The sequence below is a fragment of the Heteronotia binoei genome, chromosome 6, assembly GCF_032191835.1.
Source record: "Heteronotia binoei isolate CCM8104 ecotype False Entrance Well chromosome 6, APGP_CSIRO_Hbin_v1, whole genome shotgun sequence".
NCBI classification, from domain to species: Eukaryota; Metazoa; Chordata; class Lepidosauria; order Squamata; family Gekkonidae; genus Heteronotia; species Heteronotia binoei.
The window spans coordinates 60762412-60784091 of record NC_083228.1 but is presented as its reverse complement, the minus strand read 5'-3'; the positions used below and the strand labels follow the sequence as shown (position 1 = coordinate 60784091).

The 21680-nt window shown below is 44.3% G+C and overlaps 1 protein-coding gene across 1 annotated transcript in view; it reads left to right on the top strand.

The window, feature by feature from the left end:
• Positions 1-372: 372 nt before the first annotated feature.
• Positions 373-21680, top strand: part of CCDC172 (coiled-coil domain containing 172) — a 58789-nt gene continuing 37481 nt past the window's right edge. Inside the window, exons 1-4 of the mRNA XM_060241562.1 lie at positions 373-520; positions 3673-3758; positions 8570-8686; positions 19886-20051. Of these exons, the coding sequence (XP_060097545.1) occupies positions 442-520; positions 3673-3758; positions 8570-8686; positions 19886-20051 (448 nt within the window). The 5' untranslated portion in view covers positions 373-441. The remainder of the gene's footprint in view (positions 521-3672; positions 3759-8569; positions 8687-19885; positions 20052-21680) is intronic.

Here is a 21680-nt window from a genome sequence, read left to right as displayed (position 1 = left end):
CAAACTAAGGTGACACAATTCTGAATAGTAACCCTTCAAAGGACAGGTAGAGGGTCACAGGTCTGAACACTCCCCCCTCACATAAAGCTCTCTACACATACTAAACTAACACAAGCAGACAGACAGTGCTAAACTGTGGGATAATTTACTCTATGTAGGGATAGCTTTTTGCCTTTTTCTTAAATAAGAGAGATAAAAAATATAACCCTCATCTGAAATCTAAATTGGTATTACCCATATTTCTGCAATCTACTATATAACCTGTAGAGTCAGCATAGCAGAAAGCAGCTGAGGCACTCAAGTGGGGAGAGGGAGAGAGAGAGAGGTTGCTAAGATACAAGAGAGCTACCATTCCCCCTCAAGCAAGCCCTCTACCTAAAAGAGGTAGCAGTGACACACTTTCCATTTTCCTTCAGTGATCCCTGAAGAGACACAACAGAGATGAGCCTAGACTCCCTATTTCACCACATTCTCCTGGCAGAGCAAAAATCAGAGGAGAAGAGGCGTCTCATGCACCAAGGTTAACAGCCACTGTGTTATTTGAGGCAAAAAGTATGACTCTGAACCACTTAGGTTTGTGACCTGTTAGATTAAAGTTAACCTAAAATTTCACAAGCAGCTGATGAGGCTGGGATTATTTTATTTGTTTGTTTAAGATATTTCTAAGCTGCCTCTTCAGAATCCTGCCTGAGGTGCTTATAGTTAAAAGAAGATATTGGATTTATATTCCACCCTCCACTCCGAAGAGTCTCAGAGCGGCTCACAATCTCCTTTACCTTCCTCCCCCACAACAGACACCCTGTGAGATGGGTGAGGCTGAGAGGGCTCTCACAGCAGCTGCCCTTTCAAGGACAACCTCTGCCAGGGCTATGGCTGACCCAAGGCCATGCTAGCAGGTGCAAGTGGAGGAGTGGGGAATCAAACCCGGTTCTCCCAGATAAGAGTCCACACACTTAACCACTACACCAAACTGGCTCTCCATTTGTGGTAAAAGTACCAGCCAGTCATTAAAAGTAAATCATTAGACATAAGCAGCATAAAACAGAAGCCAACCCTAGAAAGTTGAAACCCCCCTAATTAAAAACCTGGATAAAGTTTGGTCTGACAGCTAAAAGAAAGTAAAGTAGGTGCCAGGTGAGCCTCAAGAAGGAGAGCATTCCAAAGACACCAAACAAGAAATGGCGAAATGGACTTTCTGACAATGCACACAACACAGTGACATCACTTCCAGATTTTCCCATAATGTCATCATGCTGGCAGTAATTTTTAAAAACATTTTTTCTCCCGCCACCCAAAAAAGTTGCAGTGGGAAGTGCAGGTTGCATAACGGGAGACTTGGCAAACTCCACACACGCACATGATTTTAAATGTCTTCCTTAGTACTGAGACACTCATAGGTAATTTTAAATGTGAAATTTAAATGTTATCCCCATTAATTTAAGACTAAACACCATTACACTCAGTAAGACCTACTAGGGATAAGTATTACATATATCAGGCTGTGTCTATGTAGTGTAAGATTTTTGGGGAATGATAAGAGACTTATCATAGTCAGGAAAAGGACTTTTTTATTATGAAACTATTCACTAGATCTGATTGCAAAAGGAAAAGCCTGAAAATGTGATTGAGCTCTTCAAGGCAGCAAAATCAAGTTAAGAGTGCTCCAATTTATTAATCTGAAACTATCCCATGAATGAAGATAATCTCATGATTCTTTGAGTTCAAGATTTTTAGACACTTGGGATTTAGAGTAAAGAAAAAAGACCCATTTTCTCCTAGAAACATCAAATAGGATTTGTGCTTAAGATTTCTATATGCATTGAGTGGAGCTGCAATCATTGTCAACTGTAATTCATATCTTTAGCTATTCCCAAGGAAGTTTTCTTTCGTACAAAAGCCTTCTGAATCCAAGTGAAGCCACTTGTCTGGAATAATCCCAATTGTAAGTGCTCCACTTGCTACTTCATGATTAGAAATATCTTTTAGGGCTGGCAACTTGGATACATAACGAATAACTTCAGCTGTACCCTGGGACCCTATACAAATGGGGCAAATTCTCAGGAATTACATTCTGCATTTGAGGGATCCTCCCTGCTAAACAATAGCCCCGTGTAACAGAGTGCTAAAGCTGCAGTACTGCAGTCCGAACTCTCTGCTCACACCTGAGTTTGATCCCGGCAGAAGCTGGGTACAGGTAGCCGGCTCAAGGTTGACTCAGCCTTCCATCCTTCTGAGTTTGGTAAAATTAATACCCAGCTTGCTGGGAGTAAAGTGTAGATGACTGGGGAAGGCAATGGCAAACCACCCCGTTAAAAAGTCTGCCATGAAAACATCGTAATGCAACGTCATCCTAGAATCAGAAATGACTAGTGCTTGCACAAGGGACTACCTTTTTTTTTTACCCTGCTAAACTGCAGAGGAGAGAAATCAACCACCCCTTATTTAAAAGCAATTAAAATGATCACTTGCAGAACAAGAAGATGCAGGTACTTAATCCCAAAAAGAAGGCCATTCATGGGGAGGGGACTCATAGGAGGAGGGAATCTCATCCTTCCTCCCCCTTTTGGTCACACACCTGTTAGGCATTTACCTGCCCTACTGGCTCACACTGTGGAGGAAGAAGTGGTTGGGGCTAGTCCTGATCTTCTTCCACAAGGGGGCTTGGGGACAGCAGCAGCTCTCACTCTGCCCCACTTCCCTGCCACCTGGGCTGCAGTGTCACTGGTTCCTCCTCTGCCTGTTCCCTCCTTCTCCCCACTCACCGCCTGTGCCACCACCAAGGTGGCCACAATGGGGGGCAGTATAAATAAAAATTTATTATTAGTAGTAGTAATAGTAGTTCCCACTCGTCCTCCCCTGTCCTCCTTCTTGCTTGCCATCCTGTTGCACTGCTGCTACAGAGTCTAAGAGGGGATAGGAAAAGCATCAGCAGCTTCCCCCAAGGAAAATTCAGAGGCAGGGGCAATCCAGCTGCCTTGTTTCCAGTCTGCCAGCCTGCCCCCCCCCCACTTGCCTGTCCTCCTTACCACTGTTCTTCAGGAAGCACCAGGATGGTGAGGTAGTGATAACTTTTCAAATTTTTCTGCAAACCTGGGGGATTCCCTAAATTTGCTGAAAAATCTCCATTCTATATGCATGGCTCTGATCCATGGATTTATAGATGGAGCGATGCTCACTATTAAATATACTGATAAATAAGGGACTTAAATATATATGAACTGTTAAATATGAGTATGCCCATTCTAAAGATATCCCCTTCTGAGTACCACTGCCCTGAAATGTGCTATGGGTAACTATGCACCCCTTTCTGGATTCAGACCCTAGCAGAGAAAGCTTTGAAAACAGGGAAGTATTACTTCTTTTCTTAGCCATAAAAAACTTATTTCCAACTCAGAAAAACCAACCTTTGGCATCCATCCAGTGGTGATCTCATCCCCAGCCAAGCACAACCTGTTAGGTACTAATAGGCTCAGGGTTCAGGGCACAGTACCTTGCACTGGTAGATTACCTATAATCCTTAAAGTAATGAGTTTCCCAGTCTGAAAGGTCCATCAAATTTTTCTATATTAATAGTTTGTGGTGCTGTTTTTTCTCATGAAATGCAAATTTTTAGAAAATGCTTGCTCAGAATTTCTTCCACATGTCTAAAAATTAGCTTGTTTTGTGTTGCAGTTAAACAGGAAATAGCCTTAAGTCATGAAAAAGTGAAACAAGCAACAGAACAACTGGATGAAGCAAAAAGAAAATTAGAAACTGAGGTAGTGCAGTAATTATTACATTGTCAATTGATTAAGGTAATTAATTTGTATGTTTCACAATCAAGCACATATATTAGCGCATTGCCGAACTTTCACTGTTCATGTAAGGTGTCACGGTATTTTATCGGCATGAATGTCTCTCACACTTCTTGTCATCATAGACTAGAGCATCTCACAGACACTTCCTTTCAGTGAACAGCTTTTTGAGGGCCATTCATATCCTTGTAAAGCCTCTGGTTTCCGTTGGGTTTCTAAGGCTGTCAAGGGACCTCATTTTGTGAATACTGCAAATTCTAAAATACCCTGTGCAGCAGGCTCCTCATCATCTCATGTTGGGACTTTCTGTCTGAAAACTTTCCTTTTACTGAGCACCACAAATCCTTAGAAAGGCTGTCTTGTGGAAATACAGAATGTGCAGAGCTGTTAAAAAATTTGGACCTTTTTTTCACATGGTGGATTTTTAATGACCTCCATGTAAGAATAAACCCAGGTCACAGAACAGGAAACCCATTGTCTTTTAGCTGCCTGGTGATACAATGACATTCATTGTGCTGCTTCTTGTAGAACTAATTTATAACAATTATAATTATATTTGTATACCACTAATTTGCCATTGACTCATTCTGATTTACAGTTATGGTTTCCATGGTAGATATAGAGAGGACTTTAAAGCAGAGCAACAATTACTATGCCTAACCAATGAGGAAAGCTAGAAAAGCATTCCTAAACCAATTAAATTCAGCGAATTAATTACATGAAGGTCAGTGCCTATTAACTTGCATGTATTGTTAGTATCAGTTTATTTTTCGAGGCAGACTGAACCTCACAAGCAAAACAAAAAAGTATATATTGCCAAAATTAGATAAAAATGCAATACTATTAAAATTATATCCAATTTGATGAGCATAGAAATATAAGCCTATGCTATCTAAATCACTATAACTTCATCCTCCAGATTCCTCTATTGGATTTTCTTTATGTTTCCATATTTCCATAAACTTGTACACTCTTGTATTTCTAAATAGAAAGGCACAGATAGAGAGAGACAGATAAGAGAGAGAGAGAGATGTGCACAGATATAGATAAAAGCTTGGTTAGTCAAACCTTAGAGTTCAAAAATGTTTTGATATCTATTTCATAGAGACTGTTTGTGTCAAGAAAATGTTCCCAGGAGATATAAAATTTTGGTGCGTTCTGAAAAACTAGGTAGCATATAATTAGAACTTGAATTTGCCTTTCAAAGTTCAATGCATCCTAAGTACTGTTCTAAAGAATATATTATGTAAGTACTTTGGGTTGCCTGCTGGTAGCAGTCAGGCATTTCAGTACCTCCTCAATAGGAGATACCTCTCCTGAGCCAGTGACCTATTTTAAAAAATCATTCTTACTCATCAGTCTTCTGGAAAAATTAATTATCTGTGATGAACCAATCAGAGGGTAGCAGCAGCAATGACATAAACCCCCAAATCTGTCATACTCCATGTGGTTGCAAACACATCCTTTAAAGAACCACATAACAGCCAGCTGGTCTATGATAGCTGGTCCTTTAACAACCTGTCATCTGTGACCAGCTATCTAGTGGCTCCACCTTAGCAGTGGGAATGAGAAACAGCAAGAGAGATTGCTGCAAGTGTAACACTGGTCTCTTGTGAGCTTTGCTACACATCCATATGACTTCTGGGTATAGGGAAATCACTGGGCATGCCCTAAACATAGAGCTGGGCAGACAGTTTGGAGCTGCGTAGACAGGGTGCAGAGCTTGGGGACAAGATGTAGAATATGGTGGAGTTCGACCCCCACTCCTCTCCACCTTAAACTAAGGGAAGGTACATCATCCAGATCAGATTCTGACATATGATGGCCACAGTCCAGGACCTGACACTCATGTTAGTTAGCCTGACATTACTGGGTTCCATTTTAAAAGAGGCAATGCTCCATTTGGGGGAAACAGGAATGCTTGTGTATTCTGTTTTTTATATCAGTTCCTTTGGTTGTTGCTCTGCAAAATATGTCTCCCATGCTTTCCGTTCGTTCATTGCTAATCCCTGTTAAGTAACCTGAATTGCTCCAAGCCCTGTCCTGTCTACCTAGGAGAGATCAAATTGGAAATGTTATCAGTCTTAGTCTAGATATTTGTAAACATTTAGATTCAAATTTCCATTCATTGACATGAGAAATGGAAGTTTCTTATTAGCATATACTTGCTTCCCCCATTAGCTTTTCCCAAACCTTATCTCTTGCCATCATGTAAAATATTGATCAGTTCATACTAGGGTTGCCAAGTCCAATTCAAGAAATATCTGGGGACTTTGGGGGTGGAGCCAGGAGACATGGGGGTGGAGCCAAGATCAAGGCTGTGACAAGCATAATTGAACTCCAAAGGGAGTTCTGGCCATCACATTTAAAGGGACGACATACCTTTTCAATTCCTTCCTTCCATAGGAAAAAATGGAAGGATAGGGACACCTTCTTTTGAGGCTCATAGAACTGGACCCCCTCGTCCAAACTTTTTGAAACTTGGGGGGTATTTTTGGGAGAGGCACTAGATGCTATACCAAAAATTTGGTGCCTCTACCCCAAAGAACAGCCCCCCCCAGAGCCCCAGATACTTGTGGATCAATTCTCCATGATTTTCTATGGGAATAAATCTCCATAGGGAATAACAGAGTCCCCAGCAGACATTTCCCTTCCCTCCCCCCCGCTTTCTGACGACCCTGAAGCGGGGGGAGGGCTTCCAAATCGGGGGATCCCCAGCCCCCACCTGGGGATTGGCAACTCTAGTTCATACCCTGTAAGAAAAATGGACACCATTCTGATGGCTAGGGTTTTGTTTTTTTGTGGGTTTTTTTAAGATGCAGAGCCAAGAATATCTTCTTTGATTCAGTGTGGCAGAAAGCTTCCTTCTGGAGATGCAAATCCGAAAAATTAAATATTGTTCAGTGAAGCATTATTTTGAACAGGATGGCAATAATTCATTGAGTGGCTGCATGTCTCAGCCAAGAGTGTAAGCAGGAGAACATGCTGGGAATGAGATTTTCTTCTTTACTGTTGTTGTCTGCAGAGCTGGATTAACAATTAGGCCAAGTAGACACTGGCCTATGGGCCCCCACACCTTTAGGGGTTCCGGGCTGGTTCCCCCCACCCGGTTTTCCCCCTGCTTGCAGTCCTCCCAGCCTGTATATGCAGCCAGCAACAGAGCTGCTCTTTGTCCAACTTGCCTGGTATGGCTGCTGCTGCCATTTTTGCAAAGTTTGCCTCTCTTTGTCTCTTCCCTGCAACTCAGTAAAGAAGGTGGCTGCAGCGGGGACTGTGGGACTCTGACTCTGAGATAATTTGCGAGGGGTCCAAGATTTTGAATGCCGAGGGGTCTCCACAGGGTTTAATCTGGTATTGGTTGTCTGCCACCTATTAGGAACAAAGTTCTGGCATCCCAATAGCAGCACCTTATAGCAACAGAGGACAGGGCTCCATGCCTCCTTCTCAGTTTGTCTGCATGCGCTGTGGGAAGTAATGCAGAGGGAATGGACTGGAATGGGACAGCAGATGGGGGAGGGGAATAGAGAAAGGGGAATACTTTAAACTACGTTTTGTGTAATTTAAAGGACAAATCCAATTCTTTGATTGGCAATTCTTTGACTCCCCTTTTGCCTCCAAGTCACAGCTGATTTATACTGATCTGGAAGAGTTTTCAAGGCAAGAGGCATTCAGAGATGGCTTGCCTTTTCCTGCCTTTGACCCTGATATTCTTTGGTAGTCTCTAGGGTTGCCAGTTCCAGGTTGGGAAATACCTAGGGTTGCCAAATCCTCCACAGCCTCTGGTGGGGAACTGTTTTTGTGTGCACTTTGCGCACACAGTGCAATGACATCACTCGCAAGTGATGTCATTGTGCCAGTGACATTGTGTGCTGGCCGCTCTAGGAGCTTCCAGGAAAACTCTATGGTTTTCCTGGATGCTCTAGCAATTTGGGAGGGAAAACTCTATGGTACAATAGGTACCATAGAGTTTTCCTCCTAAATTGCTAGAGTATCTGGGGAAACCATAGAGTTTTCCCGAAAGCTCCTAGAGCAGCCGACGCGCCATTGCTGATGCGATGATGTCACTGCCAGTGATGTCATAGCGCCAGTGACATCGGGGAGAATCCTCCCCAGGTTGGGAACCCGCCTGGCCCGTGAACTTGGCAGCCCTAGAAATACCTGGAGATTTTGGGGGTAGAGCCTGAGGAAGATGGGATTTGGAAAAGGACTGCAGTGGGGTATAATGCTAGAGTTCACCTTTCAAAGCAGCCATTTTCTCCAGGTGAACTGTTGTAAATGCAAGAGATCTCCACCCACCTGGAGTTTGGCAACCCTAGCTTGTCTTCCATTCACCTATGGAGCAGGGCTGATCCTGCTGAACTTATGAGATCAGATGAGATCAGGCTAGCCAGGGTTAGCCCTACAGTCATCCTTACTATTTGAAAACAGACTGTATGTAGAATTAATTAAATTAAATACACAACTTTATTTTACGGCTTTGAGTTTCATTTGGCTTAAAATAAGAATTTCACAATAGAAGACAAAGACTTGCTGAGTCCACATAATGCCTGAGTTATAGTGCAGAATATTACAAAAGAAGACATCAAGTTCAGATTTTTCCAAAACTACAATGAGCCTTTTAATGTACTGTCTGATCTTGAATCATCATCATAATAAAACTGTACTGTACTGCACACTGAGTCTTTTATATGCAATACTTCAGTTTACAGCTACCATATTTAAATACCAGCTGCATTCACATTTTGTAACCAATATTCTTTAAAATTACTTTGTAGGTTCAGCTGCTATCTGAAAAGATCGTTGACTTGGAACTCTTAAAAAAACGGGAAGAGAGTTTGGAAAAACAGAAAGCCGAACTTCTAAATCAAAACTGTATTCTGCTTAAAACTTTGGTATGTTTCCAATAAGAATACTATCAATAATGTATTCCTACATGGTAGTGTGGCTATGAGGGCCCCCCGGCACTTCCCCACTCTCAGGCAGGTCTTCACACCAAAAATTAGTTACCAACTGTGACTGAGCAGTCCCAAATAGTGTGGATTTAATTGTTGTTTTAAAAGTCTGTGTGTCCCAGCCCATCATGAAGATTTGATTTGTCTTTTAGCCCAGCCCAGGAACTTGATAGGATAAGTAGGAGCCCTCTTGTTTTTACCTTTCAAATGGCACTTGAGGTGGCATAATATTCAAACAGAAAGAATAATTGTATTTAATAAATTTAATAAATTATTTAATAAAACTTGAGATGGCATAACATTCAAACAGAAATAATGATTTTATTTAATAGGAGGGATTGACTAGGGTCAGAGACTGGAAATGCTAAGGTAAATGCTGTTGTTAATAGACTAGTAATTCTTTTAACAATCAAAATAGTGTTGAAGCTTATTTTCATATATTCTTGGATCTTAACAGTGAAAGGCATTTGACCGAGTATTCTAGTTACAGTTACAAGGTTTATTCATATAGTTTTCTATGACTTTTCAGGTATCCTGGAGACAGTCTCTTTATTTGTGTACCTAAACTCTCCCCCTTTTGGAAACCACATTCTGACCATTCTGCAGTGTACATCTTAGCTCCCAAACACCCAGATTGTGTTGAAGTAAGCAGTGTCTGGTGTACAAAAGAAGAACCTTGGAAGGGGCAGAAAGAGGAAAGGCCAGTTAGATAGGGTAGTGGTCTCCCCAGAGGGGTCTCCCCAGAGAAAACCCCCTTTGGAACTGGGCAGGAATTATTCTTCTTTTCCTCTGAAAATATAATTGTTTTCTTTTGGCCTGAATGGGAGTTTCAGCATACTAGCCAATTGCCCTTGCCAAAATCTCAATCCCAGTTCTGGTGTTTATGTAATACAGACTTCAGTATAGGCTGACTCTTAGATGTTCAGTTCTAATACTGCAGTCTTTTTCAGAATTGATAGAAAACAGTTAAGACAAGGATTCACTTCCCTTCACCCCAAAAGTGAACATGTCTGACTGACTTTATCAGATTCACTGACTCTGTTAGAAGCCAACTGACTGATTGCTGACTTCGCAAAAATCAACTGGACAAAAGACTCCCCCCAAGGACCATGTCCTTGGCACTCAGCTAATCATATAGTTCTCCTCAGCTGACGCTGGCCAATCAAAGAAACGGGGCGGGGGGGGAGCAGCCTATCACTCAAGCTCTCCATCCCAGGGACTTCCTAGAAGAAAAAGGATGTAGCCCTAAATAGCAACAGCAATCTGGAGACAGACAAGTAATGACATTATCAAAAAAGAAGATGCTGACCACACTACCCTATAACTGACATTTCCTCTTTCTGCCCCTTTCAAGGTTCTTCTTTTGTACACCAGACACTGCTTACTTCAACACAATCTGGGTGTTTGGGAGTTAAGATGTACACTGCAGAATGGTCACTATTCTGCTGAACACCAAATGTGTCACAACAGTCTATATCAATGTTTCCCAACCTTTCTGACATAGCGGTACCCTTGACCTTGCTCTTCATTTCTCACAGTACCCTTAAGGAAAACACCTATTTTTAAAGAATTGATTTACTTTCTAGTTATGTGAGAGTCATAATAGTTTATGATGCTAGCCTGGAATGTGCAACTTGTGAATCTAAGCTTTTGTATGCTAAAAGCACACCTCATCAGACAACGGTATGGGTTCATTCAAATGACTGGCAGCAGAAGAAAGCACATTTTTAACTGAATGCTTCTTCTAGCCAGTGCGTAGTCTTTACATGCAAAGTTCCAGTGTGGGTTCTTAAAATCAATATGACAAGCATGTAGGAAAACACAGGTTAACAGTTCAATCCTAAATGGAGTTTCATCCTTCTAAATTCATCAATGTCAGTGGGTTTAGGATGTGACTCTGCTTCACACAGTATGGTTAGCTCTTGATAGGGTGCACTACAACATTGCAGCCATCATCCAAGAGTGCCTACTCCAAAATAAACCTAATTCGAAAACATCTAAATACTCTCTGCTATTTTTTCAGATCATTAAAAGTAAACCGGAACTGAGGAGGTAATCTGCCTGGGAGAGTTGTGCTGCAACTTAGTGTGATTCATGGGAGGATCTCTCTCCACACCCGTGAGGGAGGGGGTCCAAGTTGCACCAGTTTGGCACCTGCCATTTTAGGTGTCTCAGAAAAGAGGGGCAGAGCTCTTGCCATCACTGCCAAGGCTGCCCACATGGCGCTTGCTCTCTGCCTCACCTCCCCATCCCCTCAACCCACTTATCTCCTCGCTGTTCTGATCACTGCCTGCTGATTGGCATAGCACATGCAAAAAGGAGGATGCCAAGGAGGTGGGGCCAGGCAGTGCCTCCTTGCGCGCACATATGACAGTGCTGCCAGCCTCGCGTGCATGCATTTTTTGAGTTGCCCGGTGACCTGGCCAGTCTGGTGAGAAGGAGGTAGCAGGTGTGTGTGTGTGGGGGTTGCCTGGCATTGCAGTACATCTGCATCTTGCTGTACCCCTAGGAAGTGTTCGCAGTTGCCCAGGGTACCGTGGAACCCCAGCTGGAAATCACTGGTCTATATGATAGGCTTGACCCACTACAGTTTCCAGGTTAGGCTTGATCCTTCTTTGGTTAGATAAACAAAAGGATCTCATTTGCTTTGGCTTCCTACCATAGTCTTGGTTCATCTAGAGCAGGGGTGTCACACATATGACTTGTGGGTTGGCTATAGCCCCTGCAGGGCTCATATATAGGCTATGAGCAACAGGCTCCCTCCTGCTTCCTCCTCCATGGCTGCTGCTGCTGCATCACAGCTCAATTTTGCCCATTTTCCTCTGCTGCTTCCTGCTTTTTTCCAAGTCTCCTTCCTTCCAAGCCAAGCCTCCCATACCTCCATTGGCTGAGGGCTCCTCCTGTAGGAGGAAAGGAGGGGAGGCAAAGAGCAACAGTGAGCCCCTCCCAGAAGAGAGAGCAAAGTCTGAATCCTGTGGCTTCTTTAAGTCCAGCAATGCTTTATTTCAGGTATATGCTTTTGTACCCTTCTTCAGAGGGAGGGAGGTAAAGGGGGTAGGGTAGGTGGATGGATTTTTCTGACAAGCACAATTTACACTGAAATCACCATAGTCAGCTGTTATCTTTGAGATTTGATGTCTCTCTCTCTCTCACACACACACACACACACATACAGGTGTATGTGTATTAAAAGGAAGGGGCACATTGGGATAAGGGGAAAGGAGAATTAAAAGGTAATTATCTTGGCTTATTCTGAAAAAAATTTAAAATTAGATTTCTCTGTGCCTATCTGAAATTTTATTTTCTTTCAAAAAGACGCTGATTAGGAATTAGAACATTTGGAATGGCTTTCATTATTTAATAATCTAATTTCATTGGATTCCATTGTCTAATAATGGAAGTAGATGGCTAAGTATTTTAGAATACATTTATGGTTCCATATGTTCCAGTTCAACAAGTTTCCCTTTCTCCCTCCCACCTTGCTGACTGCCTTTCTTCACTTTCTCTTTGCTTTTTCAGCTATTTTGGTATCATCACTAGCACTTGAGTGAATTTTGCCCAGTCTGAAATCAACACATTATTTCACGCAGGGATTCAGGGGTCAGCCTTACATTGGCTTTCCTCTTTCCTTGAGGGTCGGGGACAAAGAGTGGCAATTGGAGGAGAGCTGTCCCAGAGACACTCACTTAATTGTGGGGTGCCGCAGGGAGCAGTTCTCTCTCCGATGTTATTTAACATCTTTATGTGCCCTCTTGCCCAGATTGCCATGAGACACATGGACTGGGTTGCCATCAGTACGCTGATGATACCCAGCTCTACCTATTGTAATGTAATGTAAAATTTTATTTATATCCCGCCCTCCCCCGCCGAAGCAGGCTCAGGGCGGCTAACAGCATTTCAAGTAAACAATACAATAATAAAAACATTAAATTCACATTAAAATTCACATTAAAAACCAGTCAATAGTCAATAATTAATTAAAACATTCCTAAATTAACACTGGCGGTAAACGTTATTAATCTGGCGGTAAACATTAAATTCAGTTATTGGTGAACGCCTGTTTGAAGAGGGCGGTCTTGCAGGCCCTGCGGAACTGGTCTAAGTTCCGCAGGGCCCGCACCTCCTCTGGGAGTTGGTTCCAGAGTTGTGGGGCCGCAACGGAAAAGGCCCGAGTGCGGGTGCTTTGAAGTTTAACTTCTTTTGGCCCAGGGATATTCAGTCTGCTTTTCCCCACTGACCTCAGTGCTCTCTGGGGCTCATATGGGGAGAGACGGTCCCTCAGGTAGGTCGGTCCTTGGCCATATAGGGCTTTAAAGGTTATGACCAGCACTTTGTACTGGATCCGGTATACGATTGGCAGCCAGTGCAGTCCGCGCAGCCCCGGCCGTATATGTTCCCATCTTGGGAGACCAAGTAACAGCCTGGCCGCCGCGTTCTGCACTAGCTGCAGCTCCCGGGTCCGGTACAGAGGCAGCCCCATGTAGAGAGCGTTACAGTAGTCCAATCTTGAGGTGACCGTCGCGTGGATCACCATTGCTAGGTCCCGATGCTCTAGGAAAGGGGCCAGCTGCCTCACCCGCCTCAGGTGGAAGAATGCTGACTTGGCAGTGGCTGTTATCTGGGCCTCCATTGATAATGAAGGCTCCAGTAAGACGCCCAGGCTCTTCACCCGCTGCGCCGTCTTCAGCGGCACCTCGTCAAAGGCTGGGAGAGATATTTCCTTCCCCAGAGTGCCACGACCCACATGGAGAACCTCTGTCTTCGCTGGATTTAACTTCAGCCCGCTCAGTCTAAGCCACGTTGCAACTGCCTGCAAAGCCCGGTCCAGGTTCCCCGGGGCGGAGGCGGGCCGGCCGTCCATTAGTAGATAGAGCTGGGTGTCATCTGCATATTGATGGCAACCCAGCCCAAATCTCCGGGCAATCTGGGCGAGGGGGCGCATATAGATGTTGAATAACATCGGGGAGAGAACTGCTCCCTGGGGCACCCCACAGTCTAGTGTGCGCCTCTGGGATCGCTCACCCCCAATCGCCACCCTCTGTCCCCGACCCATGAGGAAGGAGGAGAGCCATTGTAAGGCCAGCCCCTCAACCCCTATGTCGGCGAGGCGGTGGATCAGCAACCGATGGTCAACTGTATCAAATGCAGCCGACAGATCTAATAACATCAGTATTGCTGCACCGCCTCGATCCAGTTGCCGCTGGAGGTCATCCACCAAGGCGACCAGGACCGTCTCCGTCCCGTGGCCCGGCCGGAAGCCAGACTGGCATGGGTCTAAGACAGAAGCGTCATCTAGAAATCTCTGTAGCTGCAACGCCACTGCCCTCTCGATAATTTTACCTAAAAATGGTAAATTGGACACCGGTCGGTAGTTTGCCAATTCGACCGGGTCTGCTGTAGGTTTTTTCAAGAGGGGGCGGACCAAGGCCTCTTTCAGAGGCGTTGGAAAATGCCCCTCTAGGAGGGATCTATTTATGATGTCCCGTAGGGGACATCTAAGCTCCCTCTGGCAGGATTTAATCAGCCAAGAGGGGCAAGGGTCCAAATCACATGTTGTTGGGCGAGCAGCAGAGAGAATTCCATCAACTTCCTCCAGGCTGAGTGGGTCGAAGTGGTCCAGTACTAAATCTGAAGACAGGCGCGGAGCCTCAGTTTCACTTACTGTGTCTAATGTGATAGGCAGGTCTTGGCGGAGCGATGAGATTTTATCTGCAAAATATTTCGCAAATGCCTCACAGCCTATTTCTAATTCCCTAATATTTGGTTTGCCTTGTGGCAATGTTATAAGATCTCCAATTACTCTAAACAGTTGTGCTGGGCGCGATTTTGCAGATGCAATCTTGGCTGCAAAGTATTCTTTCTTTGCAGCCTTGACTGCCATCTCATAAGACCTCATAAGCGTTCTATAGGATGTTCTCGTCGCTTCGTCCCGAGTATGCCTCCACCGTCTCTCTAGTCGTCTGAGCCCTTGCTTCAGCTGGCGTAACTCCAAGGTATACCATGGTGCCAGCCTCTTGCGAGGGCGCAGAGGGCGCCGAGGTGCAATTTCATCGATAGCCCCGGATAGCTGGCCCTGCCAGACTTCCACCAGGTCATCGAGGGAATTGCCAGTGGGCCAGGGATCCCTCAGGGCTGTTTGGAACCGTTCCGGGTCCATCAAGCCCCGGGGGCGAGCCAAAATAGGCTCTCCGCCCATACAGGGTTGGGGCAACGTCTCCATACGGGCCTTAAGGGCTAGGTGGTCCGACCATGGAACTGCTTCAGCCGCGATATCGTTCACCAAAATCCCGGATGCAAAGATCAGGTCTAATGTGTGCCCGGCCTGATGCGTGGGAGTTGTGACAAATTGAGAGAGCCCCAGTGTCGCCATGGAAGACACTAGGTCCATCGCCTGAGTGGAGGCCGTGTCATCGGCATGGACATTGAAGTCACCCAGGACCATAAGCCCCGGGAACTCCAATGCCCAGCCCGCCACTGCCTCCAATAGTGATGGTAAGGCGCTGGCTGGTGCGTTGGGCGTACGGTACACCAGCCAGATCGCCAACCCCTCTCCAACATCCCACGTCAGGCCGGCACATTCAATGCCATCGATCCTTGGAGCCGGGAGAGCCCGAAAGGTGTAATCCTCCCGTATGAACAACGCTACCCCTCCCCCCCGCCCGTTGTTCCGTGACTGGTGAAAGACCGAGTAACCTGGGGGGGTCATCTGGGAGAGAGCTACTGTCTCTCCGTCCCGCACCCAGGTCTCGGTCACGCAAGCCAGGTCCACATCCTGTTGGAGTAGAAACTCCTTGAGGGTCGAGGTCTTGTTGTTGATGGACCTGGCGTTGCATAACACCAGTGACGGAGACGGGCATTTCCTCTTGGTCCCACTACCTACCACCATTGGGATGGGAAGTAGACTAGAAGGTGGCCGAGCACCATTTTGTCTCTGTCTCCTTCTCTTGTGTTTCTGTCTATTCCCACCGTCATATCTTCCCCTCCCCAGGAGCACTGGAATCCCTTGGGCAGACATCCGCACTTGTCTGGATAGCTCACAGTATAACCTCTCGCGATTGATCTCCTAATCTATCCCTACCTGTCGTTTAACTTATCCCCCCCCCTACCAACTCCTCCTATTCTTGGCTGCTAACTCACTAATTACATCTTAATTTAATTAATTTAATAACCCAACCCGACCAGACTGGCAATGCCCCAGAAAATCTGGACCGGGCGTTGCAAGCCGTGGCAGACTGGATTAAGCTGATTAAGCTGATTAAGCTGAGTGGGTTGAAACTGAATCCAGCGAAGACAGAGGTCCTTTGCCTGGGTCGCGGTGGTTTAGGGAGCGGGGTCTCCCTCCCAGTTTTTGATGGGGCGCAACTGGTAGCAGTGCGCAGAGTTAAGAGCTTGGGAGTTCTACTGGAGCCTCCCTTGACAATGGAGGCCCAGATAGCAGCTACTGCCAAGTCCACCTTTTTTCATCTTAGACGGGCGAGGCAGCTGGCCCCCTTCCTGGAGCACGGCGACCTGGCAACAATGATCCACGCAACGGTCACCTCGAGGTTGGACTACTGTAATGCCCTCTACATGGGGCTGCCCCTGTACCGAACCCGGAAACTGCAGCTAGTGCAAAATGCAGCAGCCAGGCTGCTACTGGGACTGCCTCGGTGGGAACATGTGCAGTCTGGGCTGCGAGAGTTGCACTGGCTGCCAATTGTTTACCGGGTTCGTTACAAGGTGCTGGTCATTACCTTTAAAGCCCTATATGGTCAAGGACCTGCCTACCTTAGGGACCGCCTCGCTCCATATGTTCCCCAGAGAGCACTGCGATCAAGCTCAAAAAACCTGCTTGAAATCCCTGGACCAAAAGAAACTAAATTGAAAGCTACCAGAGAACAGGCGTTCTCTATAAAGGCTCCCCAATGGTGGAATCAATTGCCGGAAGAGGTGCGGGCCGTACGGGATCTTAACCAGTTCCGTAGGGCCTGCAAAACTGCCCTCTTCCAGCTAGCTTTTTAAGACAGAACCCCTGATAAGATCAGGAATACCGAGCCATCCTATATGCCATTTGATTGTATTTTAATGTCTTACTGTTTTATTGGTTTTATTGTAAATTGTTTAATTATTAATTAAGTAATTATATTATTTATTGTTTATCTGTATCATGGTTTTACCATGTCGTGTTAGCCGCCCTGAGCCTGCCTAGGCGGGGAGGGCGGGGTATAAATAAAAGTTTATTATTATTATTATTGAGAGAGCTTCCTCTCCAGACAGGGGAAGAAGCAAGAGTCTAGTAGCATTTAAAATTTGTGGCAGGGCATGAGTTTTAGTGAGTCACTGCTCACTTCTTCAGATACAGCTAGAATATGAGCCCATCAGTCCTTCTGTCTTGGAGAGTGGAGTGATTTCAGATGACAAATGACAATAGCAGGCATTAGTACTGAGACAGGGAACCTAATTCTCAATTCAGCTTGGAGGATGCATTGAGCTTCATTATCAGTTGCAATTCAGCAGTCTGTCTTTCTAATCTCACTCTGAAATTCATTTGAAAGAAAACTGCTACTGAAATTCATTTGAAAGAAAACTGCTACTGTTAGATCAGTAGTGACCTGGAAGGTTAAATGTTCCCCCATTGGCTTTTGAACGTTGTGGTTTCTAATGTCAGATTTATGTCCATTTCATCTTTGCACCCTCCTGGACTGAATTGAGACTTAAGTTTTCTGTCTCATTACCAATACAGGTATCTCCATACCTACTGCCTCTCTGCATATCACACCTAATCCAATCAAGCCTGCTGTTGTCAATCACCTGCTGTTGTCATTCAGCATCTGAAATCTCCTTTATAAAGTTTATATCTCCAGTACCTCATTTTAACATTTGATGGTATGCATGGCCTGGCCCTACAAAATGACATTTATGTTAGACTCTGTTCCTTGCTCCTTAGACCCTGCCATATCAGATAGTTCTGACAAATTTTGTGGGAGCTAGAGTCCCAGGAACAGGAACTGTTCACTCCAGAGTGGTAAAAATTTGGAGGCATCGTATTTCTGTTACATTTACAGTATATTTTTGATTCATAGGAAAAGGAACAGGAAGACACTGACATGTTCAAATAAGAAAGGTGACGGACAAGGATTAGGAAGTGCTATAGACTAAAAAAGACCGTATTAAAGTCATTCAAACCTGTGGTAGAAATAGGGTTGCCAGCCTCCAGGTGGTGGCTGGAGATTTCCCGCTATTATAGCTAATCTCCTGGTGACAGACAGTTCACCAAGAAGAAGACGACGACATTGGATTTATATTCCGCCCTCCACTCAAGAGTCTCAGAGCGGCTCACAATCTCTTTTATCTCCCTCCCCCACAACAGACACCCTGTGAGTGGATGGGGCTGAGAGGACTCTCACAGCAGCTGCCCTTTCAAGGACAACCTCTGCCAGGGCTATGGCTGACCCAAGGCCATTCCAGCAGGTGTAAGTGGAGGAGTGGGGAATCAAACCCGGTTCTCCCAGATAAGAGTCCATGCACTTAACCACTACACCAAACTGGCTCTCTAGAGAAAATAGGTGCTCTGGAAGGCTGATTGTATGAGATTATACCCCACTGAAGTCCCCGCCCCCTTTCCAAACCTCAGCCTCCTTAGATTCTACCCCCCACCCCCCAAATCTCCAGTATTTCCCAACCCAGGGCTGGAAATGGAGCTGGAAACCAGGTAAAACTGTTAAATCCAAACCTGCATTTGAGAAAATTATGTTTTATGTTTCTTTTCATGTTTTAGAAATTTAACAGAAAGTTCTTGATTCATTTCATAAAAGATTTTAAAGACAGCCATGACAAGCCACTGTTTCTAAGGAAGAAACCTAACTGATTCCATCATCAGCTTATATTTACAATTAATGGCATGTTTTATAATGCTATTCATTTTCATAACACTTCCAGTGGACAATCCTAATAACATCTATGTGGACAAAACTGTTCTGAGAATGGCCACTATTATTCCTGCTGTCATAAGTAAACATATGTCTCTGATGAAGTTTTCCTTGAAACAGGTTCTATTGAAATCAGTGGGAGTTCTGAGTAAACACTGCTAGGATCATGCAATAAGAGAAAATGGTTTGTCATAGATTAGGCTTCCCAACCCTCCCGCCCTGGCTGGGGACTCCCGAATTTTCAGCCTCCTCCCCCGCTCTTAAAAAGTCTGGGGGCGGGGGAGAGAGAACATACCTGCAGGAATCATGTTTTACAGCTTGGGATCCGTTTTTAAGGCTGCACAGGAAACAGGAACGGCCCTTTAAGGCTGCACAGGAAACAGGAACGGCCCCTCCCTTTCTTTTCCTGTGCAGTCTTACTTTCTTTTTCACAGCCAGCAAATTCTGCTGGAAGAAGACCAAGTAAGGTAAGTGTTTGTGTGTGAGAGAGAGAGAGAGGGAGGGGGCAGGGAGGGGGGAATTCCCTGGTATGGAGCCCCCCCCTTTAGAAAGCGTGGGGGGGGGAAGGAAATGTCTACTAGGCACTCTATTATTCCCTATGGAGAACGATTCCCATAGAGAATAATAGGGAATTGATCCATGGGTATTGGGGGCTCTGGGGGGGGCTATTTTTTGAGGTAGAGGCACCAGATTTTTAGTATAGCAGCTAGTGCCTCTCCCCAAAATACCCCCCAAGTTTCAAAAATATTGGACCAGAGGGTCCAATTCTATGAGCCCCAAAAGATGGTGCCCCTATCCTTAATTATTTCCTATGGAAGAAAGGCATGCTGTCCCTTTAAATGTGATGGCCAGAACTCCCTTGGAGTTCAATTATGTTTGTCACATCCTTGTTCCTGGCTCCACCCCCAAAGTCTCCTGGCTCCACCCCCAAATTCCCCAGATTTTTCTTTAATTGGACTTGGCAACCCTATCATAGATTCATAGCTAAACAGGAATTTGGACCTAGGTAGGAATTGTAAGGTTTTTACCACAGATCCCAATTAGTCAAAAGTGCAGATTATACCTGCTTAAATTAATATGGCATGGTTAGCATACAGTCAAATGCAGATAGCCTTCACGGGTCTTAAAATATGAAGGAGTTCTGTATTGATGTTTTTTGGAACTCCCGTTTTATTTTAACAAAGATTAATTTTTCTCATACACAATCATTTTAATGTTATCACTTCATTAGACAGATTCAAAGGAAAAAATGGCCAGTGAGGAAGAGATGTTTTTGAAGCAAATTACGGACTTCAACAATGAGTATGGCCTAACATCCACTCGGGAGCTTTTAATTAAAAAACGAGTCAAAGCTGAAATATGTGACTTAGAAGAAAGAGAAAATGTTTTGAGAAATGGTATGTCTTGAATTTAATTATTTTATCTTGGATTATCTGAGAATACAAATGACTATGCTGAAACTTTGTGGCACTACAGTTTTACCATTTTCTTTCAAGCTGGAAATTGTAAAATAATGATTTGTCCTGAATGAAGAACAGCATGCTGTTGTGGAGCACCAAGCAGCTGTTGCAGGCAATGTTAACTGTAAGCTGCAGTGCCCTAACATATCAATACTGCCAGTGCCTGGTATGATAGGGGCTCAGATATAAGAGTGTTATCAATCCTTTTCCCATTCACTATCCTCTCCATCTGCCTGTGCTAGGGATTGGAAAGACTATGATGCAATGCTGTTTTCCTACAAATATGGTCAACAATTTTCCACAATTACAATTTTCCACAATTACAACTGATCTCCAGACAACAGAGGTCAGTTCCTTGGAACATATGGCAACTTTGGAGGGCAGATTCCATGATATATCGCAGAACTGAGGAGCAATGGAAGTCCTAGAGTATCACTGAATCTCTCTTCCCAAGGCATTGGTCCCAAAGCTCCAGGAATTTTTCAAGCCAGAGCTTGCAAACCTATCAATAGCCAATAAAAGCCCAGTTTTACTCCTAAAAGCAAAGCGGTCACATAAGCAAAACATAAGGACCTTTGTACTTTCATATCACTGTACTGTCATCATGGATGCTCCCAGGGTTTTTTTTGTAGAAAAAGCTCATCATGAACTAATTTGCATATTAGGCCATACTCCCTGAAATCACAATTGTTTCACACAGGGCTTTTTTAATAGATGGAGGTTGTGAGCTGAAGCAGAAATCCCTTGAGCTGGATGTTAAAATTTTGTGCACCAGGATTCTCTAGCACAATTTGACTTGCTTCTATTTTCTCTTATAATGTTTAAATTATTCTTCAAATATTATTTAATTATTCTTCAAATACAATTTAAAAGAATTTATTCTGAGATTTTTTTACATGGTTATGGAAGTAATCTAAAATCTAACATATGCAATAGTCAAATATAGATTTGCTCACAAGCCCAGCAGGAACACATTTGTATGTTGGGTCACACCCCTGATGCCAAGCCAGCCAGAACTGCATTCCTGTGCTTTCCTGCTCAAAAAAAGCCCTGGATGTTCCACATTAATGAGGCCACAAACTAATCTCCAGAGGTTTTCTTCCCCAATGACAAACATGGAATATTGTTCTTATTAGACAGCATATCAAATGTAGCAATCTCCATCATTCAATGGGAAGTACACATGACAGGTTCATAATTGCTTAGGGCACACAAGTGCACACATATACACACATGCACATGTGCATACACTTTCTCTCAGCTTCAATCAAATATTCTACTCTTGTTGCTTGGGCATATTCAGCATCAGCTGTGCAATCATATACTAAAATGTGAATTGCTGACCTGTGTTCTTCTGCTATAAGGCAAGCATCATTTCCCCCCTTATTTTCTGGATGTTTACTTCCCGGATTGTGCCAATGCAGAACAATATGTTGCAATTTGCCAGCTGCAGAGAGATATTTTTTTCCATGCAACTAACAGCTTCCTCAGACTGTATGAACTCATTTGTCCTGATTTTGTTGCCTTGCAGTACAAGGTACTCAGCAGTTCAAGGAGCTTTAAAAT